At 46.9% G+C, this 13,425-nt stretch overlaps 1 protein-coding gene, 1 long non-coding RNA gene and 1 pseudogene across 5 annotated transcripts in view; 2 read left to right on the forward strand and 1 right to left on the reverse strand.

The window, feature by feature from the left end:
- ADAM19 (ADAM metallopeptidase domain 19) overlaps positions 1-9,061 on the reverse strand; it is a 98,842-nt gene extending 89,781 nt beyond the window's left edge. For all 4 annotated transcript variants that reach the window (XM_073994669.1, XM_005558386.4, XM_073994668.1 and 1 more), the window contains exons 1-2: positions 8,886-9,061; positions 4,356-4,441 (exon numbers count right to left, since the gene is read on the reverse strand). Coding sequence is in view for 2 of the 4 variants with exons in the window: in XM_005558386.4 (XP_005558443.1) it covers positions 4,356-4,441; positions 8,886-8,979 (180 nt within the window). In the remaining 2 variants the exon portion in view is untranslated. The remainder of the gene's footprint in view (positions 1-4,355; positions 4,442-8,885) is intronic.
- On the forward strand, positions 8,493-10,390 carry LOC123574145 (uncharacterized). The gene is made up of 2 exons (XR_010587688.2): positions 8,493-8,628; positions 9,551-10,390. It is a non-coding gene; the product is annotated as an uncharacterized lncRNA (long non-coding RNA).
- A 2,376-nt stretch (positions 10,391-12,766) lies between these two features.
- Positions 12,767-12,867, forward strand: LOC123574239 (U6 spliceosomal RNA; annotated as a pseudogene).
- The last annotated feature ends 558 nt before the right edge of the window (positions 12,868-13,425 follow it).

Below are 13,425 nucleotides of genomic sequence, written 5' to 3' on the forward strand. Positions count from 1 at the left end.
TCCATGCTTCAACAATTCAACTTAAGGCTACTGAACTGTTTTTGAAGAAATAAATTATTTATTTAAAAAAAGATATTTACATATTTAAAACAGAACAGATTCTTTGGAGTGTTTTAAACATAAGCTCTCTATTTTGGGACTAAGGAACTGACAACTTTTTTTTGAGACAGGGTCTTGCTTTGTTGTGCAGGCTGGAGTGCAGTTGCACAATCACAGCTCACTGCAGCCTCACCCTCCCAGGCTCAAGCATACTGAGTAGCTGGGACCACAGGTGCATGCCACCACACTGAGCTAATATTTTTAAATTTTTTGTAGATCCTGGGGTATTATTATGTTTCCAAGGGAGATCTTGAACTCCTGGGCTCAGGTGATCCTCCCAACTCAGGCTTCCAAAGTGTTGGTATTACAAGCGTGAGCCACCTCACCCAGTAGATAAATTCTTGAAGTCCCTTTCAATCCACAAAAGTCATTGCTAGAGTAGAGCTTCTAGCCCTTATAAGGTTGATCTGAAAGCTTAGTTCTTGCATGTCTGAGGAAGTAGGTCACCCATTCTGCCACCTCTGGTTAGAGGCCTACCTCTTCTAAGCACATTCCCCTTCCTCGCTGCAAACCCCACTCTGCATTAGGATTTGGGCATTTCTGAGACTCTGAGGTCACCAAGGGCTCTAATGAGATCTGAACGTTCCGATCAAGGACTCTTGGTCAACCCTGACCATTGCCTAATTAATCGTATTACTTCATCTCAAGAAGGAACATTTCAAACCCACCGGAGTAGGAAGCTGGGGAGATGTTTGACCAATAACTTTCACTAAGAGATTCACTTCTCTGTTTGTCATGCCCTGATTCAGCTCTGCCAACACCTACTCTGGTTGCGGATCCTTTGCCACTTTATGGATTTTTTGAACCAGTGACCCGCGCAATCACACTGAGCATCAGGGACCCAGCTCCAAGAAGGCATTTAAGAAAGACCACACAGACCGGGCACGGTGGCTCACGCCTGTAATCCCAACACTTTGGGGGGCCAAGGCGGACGGATCACCAGAGGTCGAGAGTTCGAGACCAGCCTGACCAACATGGAGAAACCCTGTCTCTACTAAAAATACAAAATTAGCCAGGCATGGTGGCGGGTGCCTATAATCCCAGCTACTTGGGAGGCTGAGGCATGAGAATCGCTTGAACCCAGGAGGTGGAGGTTGCCAAGAGCCGAGATCACACCATTGCACTCCAGCCTGGGCAACAAGAGCGAAACTCCGTCTAAACAAAACAAAACAAAACAAAAACAAAAAAAGAAAGAAAGGCCACATAGCAACAGAGCTACAGCGATTCCCTCATCCAAGAGGTAGGTAACCATGTATGTCACTGCCCCCACAGAAAATGAATACTGCCCCAAATCAAAGCACTATCACCCCTCCCGCAAAGAGACATAAGCTGCAGCAGGAGTAGTAATCTTTTTTTTTTTTTTTTTTTTAATTGAGACAGAGTCTTGCTCTGTCACCCAGGCTAGAGTGCAGTGGCCCAATCTTGGCTCACTGCAAACTCCACCTCCCAGGTTCAAGCCATTCTCGTGCTCAGCCTTCCAAGTAGCTGGGATTACAGGTGCGCACCACCGTGCCTGGCTAATTTTTGTAATTTTAGTAGACGGGCTTTCTCTGTGTTGGCCAGGCTGGTCTCGAACTCCTGACCTCAGGTGATCTACCCATCTCGGCCTCCCAAAGTGCTGGGATTACAGGGCATGAGCCACCTCACCCCACCAGGAGTAGTAATCTTTATTTTTATATGGGTGATCCAAAAATAATTCTCTCTATTCTGGAAGGTGCTCGGGCACCGATATTTAAAAAAGGATGCTCCCTTTTTCTATGAGGCATTTCAAGCAAAACAACGAAACTGCATTTTAAGGATCTATGAAGCTTTTCTGATAAGCTTTTCTGATGAAACTCCACCCTGTATTAAGAAGAGGCACCATCAGCTCTCCTCTCCCAGAAAGTACAGGGAGCTGACCCACCATTTATCCCTCTCCTAGGGATGGTTTAAAAATTCTCTCTCCTTCAGTCTAGATTAAATAGATCTTCAGCTCCATAGGGTATCGGAAATCTGTCCTATATTTGCATTCCCCTTAAGATCTAGTATAATATTTAGTATACAGTATAAGTATTCAGTCAATGTTTAATGAATGTGAGCTTTAAGTCAGTGGTGAGAAAAAGTGAAGAAAAAAATGTTCAGTGAGTGAATTAATTACATAAATGAGAATGAGAGGCCCAAGTGAAATCCAGCCTCTAGTCTCTCTCTCTTTGACATTCATTCATTTATTCATTCAACAAATATTTATGGTGCCAGGCACTATGCTGACTATTCCTATAGAATATAATGACCCATATGCTGGGCAGACAATGGTTGGGAACAAAGACAGGATCTGGTCCTCTGCTTTGTTCTCAGGCCCTTCCTGAGGATGCCCAGCATCCACATCTGGAGAGAACAAAGAAGCCTCTATAAAAAGTAGCAGGTCCATTCCTCAGGCAGTATGAATAGGTTGCAATACCCAAGATCTTAATTGTGAAAAGTAATTTGCTCTAGGACGACCATCCATTAATTTGTCAAGACTTTTCCTGAAGCTATTTTCAGCATCTCCTACTTTTTGATGAAATGAATTCCATGTGTTCACTGCCTTTAGGACAAAATGTTACTTGTTTTTATTTGTCCTGATTTTTTTTTTTTTTTTTGAGATAGGATCTTGCATTGTCACTCAGACTGGAGGACAGTGATGCGACCATATCTTACTATAACCTCAAACTCCTGGGCTCAGGCGATCGTCCCACCTCAGCCTCCAGAGTAGCTGGGACTACAACACACACCGCTAGGACTAGCTAATTTTCTTTCTTTCTTTCTTTCTTTTTTTTTTTTTTTTTTTTAAATAGAGATAGGATCTCAGTATGTTGCCCCAGGCTGGTCTTAAATTTCTGGCCTCAAATGATCCTCCTGCCTTAGCCTCCCAAAGTGCTGGGATTACAGGCTTGAGCCACCGCACTTGGCCTGTCCTAAAATTTACACTGTTAGGTTCCCTTGGTAAATCCAAGTTGGAGCCTTTTTGGACATGTCTGTATTATCCTGGCCAGAGCTTCAAGGATCCTGGACGTTGCTCCTTTCCATTTATCTTTCCAGATTCAACAGCCACAATGTCTGAAGCCTCCCTGACACATCTCTTTCCTGCTGTAATCTTGCTCCAATATGTTGCCCAATAAATCACAAATCGTTTTAACCCAAAGAGATCTTAGAAAACAACCCCTCTCCCCAGCTTTCTTTTCTCCTTATTCTCTCTAAGCACTGCTTTATAAATGAGGAAAATCCACCACTTCAGCAAGTGGCAGGTCACATAGCTGGTTACTGGCACACAACAACCACATCTTCCTTTCCTGCTCTTTCATGTCTCACTTGGGCTGCAATAACCAAAATCACAGTGGGGCACAGTAGCTGACGCCTGTAATCCCAACACTTTGGGAGGCCGAAGTGGGCGGATCACTTGAGGTCAGGAGTTCGAGACCACCCTGGACAACATGGTGAAACCCCGTCTCTACTAAAAAATACAAAAATGTGCCTGGCTTCGCAGCGCACACATGTAATCTCAGCTACTCCGGAGGCTGAGGCATGAGAATCACTTGAACCTGCCAGGCAGAGGTTACAGTGAGCCGAGATCATGCCACTGTACTCTAGCCTGTGCGGCAGAGTGAGACTCTGTCAAAACAAACAAACAAACAAAATAAAAACACACACAAAAACAAAAAACAGAACCACAAAGAATATTCTAGATGCACAGGTCCTCTCTGCAAGAACAGGACACTGTGTTTTGTTTTGTTCCCAATCTCTTTGATAAAGCCTATGCATTTCCCTGGTGTTCTGGCCAGGGGAGCCTACTGGATTGTAAGATACATTCCCCAGTACTAGGTCTCTACCCTGCCTCTTATTAAAATAGTTTATATTATTATCCTTTTTCTCTCCAAGTACATTATTCCTTCAAGAAAATGAAGTATGTATTATGCAGAGCAAAAATAACAATGACAATATTTAATGAATTCCAATCAAGACTAAGTGACTTCTGTGACACCAACACATTTGCACTTAGCTTGTGTCAGCATTAATGTGAATTTTCATTTCCTCAACTAATAGCATTTGGAAGTGTTCTAGAAGTTTGTCATACAAAGAAGGAAAGTCCCGTCTGTGATATCCAAAATGGGCACCCAGAGGATAGAATGGGCCGGAAACAGAACTAATAGTGATGACTGGGATTCTAAGAAAGTTGAGTAGGTAGCCCAAACCTCAGTTGTCAACTCCTGCCAATGTAAATGAGGTCTTTTGAGTCTTACCTTTTCTCTCACGGGGCTTTCTGGAGTCTTCCACTGAGGTATGATTAGTTCATGCTGCAGCTTGGGGCTGCCTTCCCCACTTCCTCCTGCCAAGACAAGATGCAAAACCATTGGAATCCCAGACGTCTATACCTCAGTTAAGCCACATATGCACTGTCTGTGAGCTGCCCCTGCACTGGGTCATTAGAAGACTTGCTGGATTTCAGGCTCTTGGCACTTCCTAGGAACTAGGCACTCTAGGGGTCGGTGATACTGTAGTAAATAGGACACATGAGGTCTCTGTACTTGTAAAGTCTACCTTCTAGAGGTGGGAGACAGACAATGAACAAGTGTTCTCAGATGGTGCTAAGTACCCTGAAGAAAATCAGTTGGGGTCATGGCATAAAGAGACATCTAGCAGGGGGTGCCTATTTGAAACAGGATGATCAACTTAGATGGCATTTGAGTCCTGAGGGGCCAGAAGGCAGCCACGCAAAAACTTGGGGGAAGAGTGCCCCAGGTAGAGGAAATAGCAAGTGCAATGGCCCTGCCTGAGCAGAAGTGAACTTGGCCTGTTGAAGGAACAAGCATAAGGTAGGGGGTAGCTAGTAAATGAAAGAGGAAGTTGGTATGAGATATGGTCAGCAAGGCAGCCCTGGGTCTGATAATGCAGAGACCATGGGGAGTGTCTGGATTTTCTTATAAATAGACTTGGAAGGCACTGGGTGTTTTAAATACAGAGCAATATGATCTGTGTTAAGTTTAAAAAAGATCACTCTGCCTGCATGGTGGAGAATGGGGGTGGGGTGAGGCAGAGCGGCGAGAGTGAGAGCAGAAGCAGGAAGGCCAGGCTAGAGATATGCTGGAGCCCTGGTGAGAGATGATGGTGGCTCAGATTAGAATGACATCAGTGGAGAGGAATGAAGCGGTGGGATTCTGGGCATATTCTGGAGGTCAAGCCCATGAATATTGCTCCCGTGGAGCTTTAGTTTTCTTGCCTGTAAATTGAAGACAATGATCCTACCTGCCCATCTCACAGCTTTATGGTGGAAAGTCAATATCCAATGTCAACCTCCTACTTGGCAGAGCATCGTTACATTAATTGGAGCTTCCTAATGGCAAGTTTGCATTTGTATTCCACTTTCTACTTCCCAAATCTCTCTCCCAAACCAGTTCTCCTTCATGCTTAGGGCAACCCTGGGAAGTAGGAAGTAGGAGTCCTGTTTTGCAAGAAAGAGAATGTAAACTACAGGAGAGGTTTGTTCAGGGCGCTGCAGAACTCAAATACTGGCTGCAGACCATCTTAATAAAATGTTAATTTCCCAACACCTAAACAGACTGGTCTCCGTAGTGCTCCTGGGAATGAGGCTGAGGACTCCAAAATCTATTCTGTCTAAACTAACTACATCAATCATACAGAATATGAGTGATAAAAAGACAGCCATAGTTGTTCTGTTAGAGTGGTGATTGTGAGTAATTATTAACATTCCCTTCAGAATACCAATATAATGCACTCGCAGTCAACATGGATTTTAAAAATAATCTCATTGGACCAATGCCAATTCATCAGACAGGCAATTAGAAACAATGCATTCATATATTTATCAAATATTTTCTGAGTACTTAACTATGTGCCAAGTACCATGCTATGAAGAGGTGCTTAATATTCATGGAGGAACAAGATAAGCATACAGCAGGAATGGCAGGAATGGTGGCTCACACCTGTAATCTCAGCACTTTGGAGGTCCGAGGTGGGTGGATCACCTGAGGTCAGGAGTTTGAGACTAGCCTGGCCAACAAGGTGAAACCCTGTGTCTACTAAAAATATGAAAATTAGCTGGGTGTGGTGGTGCATGCCTGTAATCCCAGCTACTCAGGAGGCTGAGGCACGAGAATCCCTTGAATCTGGGAGGCCAAGATTGCGCCATTGCACTCCAGACTGAGCGACAGAGAGAGACTCCATCTCAGAGAAAAAAATAAAAAAAGACAAGCATCGCCCTTGCCCTGGTGGCTCTGATAAGCCTAGATTATTTTAAACGAAAAGGAATTCTATAATATTTAATGGAACATTTAATTGAATTAAATGATATCTATGATTGTAAAAAAATAGTGAAAGCAATCTACAAAAGAGGAACACAGTACGTGTCAAGAAAAGGTCTCCAAAACTTGGAAATAAGGCAAAGAGCAAGCCAGATGTCTTCTCAATGTCATAGCGGAGCATTGTTTAACAGACCCATCCATGGATCATTGCATTATCTAGGGGAATGTACCATTGACTTTTTATTTACCAGTGATTAAAGGCTATACTCTGTGAAGTTATATAATCTCTATATATCTATAGATTTCTGTCTGACAGAGATGTAAGTGATTTCAGCATAGTAGAAAGATAACCTGGCCAGGCACAATGGCTTACACCTGTAATCCTAGCACTTTAGGAGGCCTAGGCGGGTGGATCACCTCAGGTCAGGAATTCCAGACTAGCCTGGCCAACATGGTGAAACCTCATTTCTACTAAAAATACAAAAACTAGCCGGGTGTGGTGGCACATGCCTGTAAGCCCAGCTACTCAGGAGGCTGAGGCTGAGGCAGGAGAATCGCTTGAACCCAGGAGGCAGAGATTGCAGAGAGCCCAGATCCTGCCACTGCACGCCAGCCTGGGCAACAGATAGAGACGAAAAGAAAAGAAAAAAGAAAAGAAAAGAAGAAACGAAAGAGGGAAATTAAAAAAGAAAGGAAACCAAGAATTATGGTTTTGCTTCATGGGGCATCCACCATTTCTGCATCTGTCCTGGGTCACAGGATTTCAACATTCTTTCTCCAATGCTTGTATCACCCCTTTCTAATGCTCCCTGAATCAGCTTTACTGTCCTGTTTGCTACCTCATTAATGAGTTGAATCAATCTTGGCCGCATTTGTATGAGTCGTGTTTTTAACTTTTGAAAACTTTGTATAGAGTCATTAAAATCATGTTTTCCAGAGAATTTAATGATGTGGAAAATGCTCATGGTGTGAAGTGAAAAATGCAAGACAGGAAACTGTACTTATGGTATGGTTCCAATTTTATCAATATATATCCATAAGAACACACAAAGAATGGGGAGGGGAAAAAATATCAATAGCAACTGTGGATTTGGGGGTTGCAGATCATTTTATTTCTTTTACACTTTTCATTATTTCCCAGATACTCTACAGCAAGTGGTCTCCAAGGACTCAGAACTCAGAGAAGGCGCCTGTGCTAGGAGCAGTAACTTGCTTCCCTTGTCTTTCTTCATGCTTTTCTCCTGAACTAAGCACTGACACAGGCCTGGTGCTACCCTCGAACCTCCTGTGCCTCAGTTTCCCCTTCGGTACAATAGCTCAAAGGGCGGTTCCTTTGAGTTCTTTGGGAGGACCGCCCGACCTTGGCCCCTGGAAGTTCCAAACTGTCGGAAGAGCTCTCAGCCTCTGGGTTTGAGGCCTCTCGGGGGTCCAGCCAGCCCACCCCCGCCCCGCCGGTGCTCGCTTTATTTGAAAACGCTGACTCTTGGTCCCCCAGGCAGCAGTCTGGAGTCAGCCCAGCCCGTCTGCAGCGGTGGAGCCAGGGCTAAGCCTTCTCCGGTCATAATGACAGAACGCGGGCACAGCCCCCCGGGACCATTCCTTCCGCGAAATCTGCGCAGAGCCCCCGAGGGATGGGGCCGGGGAGGGGGTTGGTGTCTGGGAAACTAGTCGTGAGAAACACGGACATCACCCGGCATCTAAGCTGGAAACATCCAGTCCGACCCCTTCGCTTCACAGAAGGGGAAATTGAGGACCAAAGAAGGCGGCCGTCGGGTTGGCGTGGAAAGAGAGCCCTGGTTTACAGTGCCACCGCGGACCTCAACCCGTAGCGTGGCCATGGGCAAGTCCTTTCCCTTTTGTGGGCCTCAGTTTCCCCATCTGTGAAATGGGTGCGTTTGACTTGGCCTTCGGTAGGGCTCCTGCCTGCTCAGGGATCCGAAGTGTACGGCTGGAGATACCCAGCGAGCCATCCCCCAGCCAAAGCCACCACAGTCTCCCGCGGGCATTTTATGTCCTACCCCACCAGTGTGGCAGGCACCGAGCCTGGTCCCAGGAAGCCGCTCCCAGGCCACATGGGCAGGGCGCTCGGGATGCTCTGCGCTGGCGAGTGCAGCGGGCGGTAGAGAGAAAGACAGAGAGAGAGGCGGAGCGGACACGAGGGACCGTGAGAAAACGGAGGAGGATAAGCCGCGAGAACGGCGGAAAGAGAAGCCAAAAGCAGAAAAACAGAGGAAGGAGAAGGCGAGAGGGGAAGGCAAGCCCCTGAACCGACCCGCTGTTTTCTGGCTGTGCCAGGTTTCCCCGACCTCCGCCACCACCCAGGGCGCACAACGTGGGAACAAAGCCCGGGCTCCCAGGCTGGAGGCGGCGGGGGCACAGGCCCCGCAGAGTTGCGGGAGGCGCAGGGGTCGCGGTCCCAGCGCTCCGGACCCGCAGGGCGACTCCCAGGTCTCCGGGCCACCCAGATCTCCGGGCCACCCAGCCTCCATCTCCCAGCGCCTGGCCACTTACTTGTCCATCCAGGCTCCCGCGCCGCCCGCGGCCGGAGGAGCTGCAGGGCGAGCGCCAGCAAGCAGAGCCGGGCGGCGCCTGCGCCCCCTGGCATGGTGGCGGCGGCCCTCAGCGCTCGGCGCTCACACGCCCTCAGCCATGCCTGCCTCCGGCCCGGCGGCGGTGGAGGCGCGTCTGGAACCCCCCGGCTCGCCCCGCGCCTCCCCACCCGGCTCCCAGCCCTCAGCCGAGACGCTCCGCCCCCAGCCCCGCGGGGCTCCGCCAGGGGATGGAGGAGGGGAGGCTCCCGCCCGGAGGGGGCTGGAGGGAGCGGCCGGGGAGGAGCTGGCGAGACTCGGGGGAGCAGGGCTGGCTCAGGTGAGGGAGACCGCGGGGAAGGGAGAATCCGAGCCCCCAAGGAGGAGGGATTCGTGGTGGACTCGGCCCGTAGAGGGTCGGGGACTCGGGCTTCTAGGAGTTAAACTGGACCCCTCTCCGCACAGCGGTCCGTTTACTGTCCCGCACTGTGCCAGACGCCTTGGGTGACACTCAGAGGAGACTCACCCAGTGCCGTGCCCCAGAGGCCGCCACTCTTGTAGGCAGGCTCAGAAAGAGTTAACCCAACCACCAGGCACAAAGAACTAAGCGCTCTATGGACTTTTTTTTTTTTTTTTTTTTTTTTGCAGGACGCAAATCCAGGAGCCATTCCTTCTGCCTGGGAGGAGGGAGTGGTGAAGACCAGAGGAATCCCAGAGGAGAAGACATCTGAGATCGGGAGGAGAAATGGAACATCAGGCGGAGGAAACAGCCCAGACAATCGCACTGGGACGTGAAAACCCTTGGGCTGCATTGGGGGAGAAAACCAGAATTGGGGATAGTTAGGGTTTTGGAGGGAAACGCAGGGAGGTGAAACCAAAAATAATAATAATTACTGTTACTTATTGAGGACTTGCTATGTACTAGAATAAGAAAATCATGATAGCTAAGACCGATAAAACGCTGTGTCAAACACTGTCTTCAGCACCTTACACATATTCACTTATTTAATCGAAGAAAATAACTTTTATTATCCAGGGACTCTGCAGACGTTATCTCTTTTCATTAGCCCAATAATCCCATGGGGTGGGTACTAGTACTATCCCTGTTTTAGAAATGAGGAAATCAAACCTGAGAGGCTAAACCACTTGTCCAAGGTTACACAGCTAATGCCAGCGCCTGGATTCAAACCCACATCCGTCTAACTCCAGAGCCTGATGCAACACACCTTATTTTCCAGGTGGGGAAACTGATAATGAGAGAGAAATGACTTGCCTAAGATCCCTTAGCAAGTTTTAGCAAAACCTCATTCTAGAAACCCAGTCTCAAACCTCACCCTTTTTCTGAGCCTCTTTAGTCAAACCCAGGTTGACTAGAGAAGTGCTGTGTGTCAGAGAGGGCGAGGCACTCCTGAAGATGATGGATAGGCAGGTCTATCAAACCCTACTCATGGGCACCCATGAGGGAAATAAAAGATGTGGTTCTGGCCATTAATGTCGTTTGGGACTCCGTTAGTCTCCTCCAGCTGCTGTAAAATTTGTATCTTTCTGTGAACCCAAAATATGTGAGATAGGTCTCAGTCAATTTAGAAGGTTAATTTTGCCAGGGTTAAGAACGTGCTGGTGACACAGCCTCAGGACGTCCCAACACGTGCCCAGGGTGGTCGGGGTACAGCTTCCTTTTATATATTTTGGGGAGACATGAGACATCAATCAATATGTGTAGGATGTACATTGCTTCCGGGTCCGGTAAGGTGAGAAAACTCCAAGCTACAGAAGGGGTGGTGCTTCCAGGTTATAAGTAGATAAGAAACAGAAGAGGTTACGTTCTTTTGAGTCCTTGATCAACCTTCCGCTGAATACACAATTTAGTCTAGCTCAGTGAATCTGCATTTTTACATAAACAATAGGGCAGAAGAAGCAATCAGATATGCATTTGTTTCCCGCGAGCCTCAGAGGGATGACTTTAAGTTCTGTCTGTCCTTTGTCCACAAGGAATTTCCTTGTGTGAAAATTGTGAGGAAGGTATAGAGCTGTTTACCTTTGTAGCTATCTTATTTAAGAATAAAATGGTGTCCTGGCGCTGTGGCTTATGCCTCTAATCCCAGCACTTTGGGAGGCCAAGGCGGACAGATCACCTGAGGTCAGGAATTAGAGACCAGTCTGACCAATGTGGCAAAACCCTGTCTCTACTAAAAATACAAAAAAATTAGCGGGGCGTGGTGGCGCACCTGTAATCCCAGCTACTCAGGAGGCTGAGGCAGGAGATCGCTTAAACCTCGGGGAAGTGGAGGTTGCAGTGAGCCAAGATCATGCCACTGCACTCCAGCCTGGGCAACAGAGTGAGACTCCATTTCAAAAAAAAAAAAAAGAAAGAAAGAAAAGAATAAAATGGGAAGCAGGTTTGCCTGACATTGTTCCCAGCTTAACTTTTCCCTTGGCTTAGTGATTTGGGGGTCCTAAGATTTATTTTCCTTTTACACTTCTCACATGCAGAATACATTCACCCCATCCCAGCAGCCCAAACATCTTCACTCATTCCAGCGTTAATTCTAAGTCTGAAGTGTCTAAATTTCATCTGTATTAGATATGGGTGAGACTTGAAGTTTGAGTCATCCTGAGGCAAAATTCCTCTCAGCTTCCAAATACAATGTGGTGGGACAGGCATAGGATAGACGTGCTGATTCCAAAAGAGAGATGCTGAAAAGAACAAGGTGACAGGTCCCCAAAAGTGCAAAATCTAGCAAGGCAAATTCCATCAGATCTTAAAGTTCTTCAACAATCCTCTTTGGCTGGATGTTCTGCCCTGTAGGCCCACCGGGTCAGCAGTGTCACCCCCCACAGCACTAGGCAGTGGCCAGCACCATAGCTCTTTGCCACAGTCCCCTACCCCAAGGCACTGGGCAGGGGCAGCCTGGCCTGCTTAAGAGAAGGAGACTCCACTCTTTCACTCCCTACCTCCCCAGCAGCCCGCTGTGGTGGGAGTGGCAACCCTGATGATCTGTGAATCATTTTTCTTAAAGAATGAAGCAAGCGGTATTATCCTGTCCTATAGAACAAAATTCTAAAAGCCTTCCTTTGTTTCATCCTGTCTTTACTCCTTTTGGTCTAAACTGGCAATGTCTTTGCTGGTAAAACCCATCTCTATTTCTAGCTTCTAATGAGATGGCTGATTAGCTCCGTGGGTTATTGTCCATCCACACCCTTAGTGTTCTCTCCAGAAAATCCTTTTTCATGTTTTACAAGATGAATAGGCCGATAATTTTCCAAATCTTCAAGTTCTGCTTCCTTTTTGCTTAGCAATTCCTTCCATTTATCTCCGTCCACTCACATTTTACGTAAGTACCAAGGAGAAGCCAGGCCTCATCTTCAACACTCTGGAAATCTCTGCCGCTAAATATTTAAGTTCATCACTTGCAATTTCTACTTTCCACAAAACACTAGAACACAATTGGTGGTGGAGAAAACACAAACTCAAAGTGCTTTTTCCTTTTCTCTCACTCAACACAACAACAATCAACAGAGAAGACTTCTGTGATCAAAGACGTGGGGGCTTTCCCCACACACCAAGCAGCAATCAATTCAGACACTACCCACCTACAGATCGCATCAGATCCCACAGGTTGAGGGCTCAGTTTCCAAGATTGGGCCCCCTTCAGACACCAGTCACAAGTCTGGGCTTCCAGAACTTCTGACCGACTGACTTCCAATTGGGGTTCCCAGGACACCTCTTTGGGTTTAATTAATTTACTGGAGCAGCTCACAGAACTCAGGGAAGCACTTGTTTACATAAACCCAGCAAGGCCTGTGTCTTCAGATTCTTCTTGACCTCTCTGTGCAACATTCCTTCCTCAAGAGTATAGGGCAGCTTGCTTCAGCACTACGTCTATTAAATTGGAAAGATATAGAGATTAGCCTGGCTCCTGTGCAAGGATAACATGAAAATTCATGATGCATTCTATATATTAAAAGTAAAAAATAAAGAGTATAGGGCAGGCTCCTCTCTGCAGTGAGAGTCTGTGACCCACAATTAGATTATAGTCCTGCTGTAGGCAGGTGAAGGAAGGGCAGAAAAAGGTCAGATTCTGTTTCCTGACACCTGTTTCTGAGACCTAAAGTGCCCCAATATCACAACCAAAGACTATAACAAGGGCTATGGGAGTTATGAGCCAGGAAACATGGATGAAAACCAATATACATATATATCATAATATCACAGCAATTCAGCTGAACCCTTTGCCGTGTTATAAGTAGTACTGGGGTTCAGAAACCAATATCCCAAGATATGGCACTTTGACACATTAAACTAAAGAAGGCTTCACGTCTCTTTGACCTTTCCCCACGCTCTCCTGTCTCTCAATCCTTCGTCTCTCCCAAAGCACAGGATGAAGTTGTTCTCTGAAGTTCCCTTATCTGCCTAAAGTCTGGACCTGCCAAAGAAGACAACAACTGTCTCGGGTGCCTTCCCTGTGTTTTCATTAGCTGCATTCATATCGCAGGAAGACTGGAGTGTGTCAACACACCTG

Source organism: Macaca fascicularis, chromosome 6 (assembly GCF_037993035.2).
Source record: "Macaca fascicularis isolate 582-1 chromosome 6, T2T-MFA8v1.1".
Lineage (NCBI taxonomy): Eukaryota > Metazoa > Chordata > Mammalia > Primates > Cercopithecidae > Macaca > Macaca fascicularis.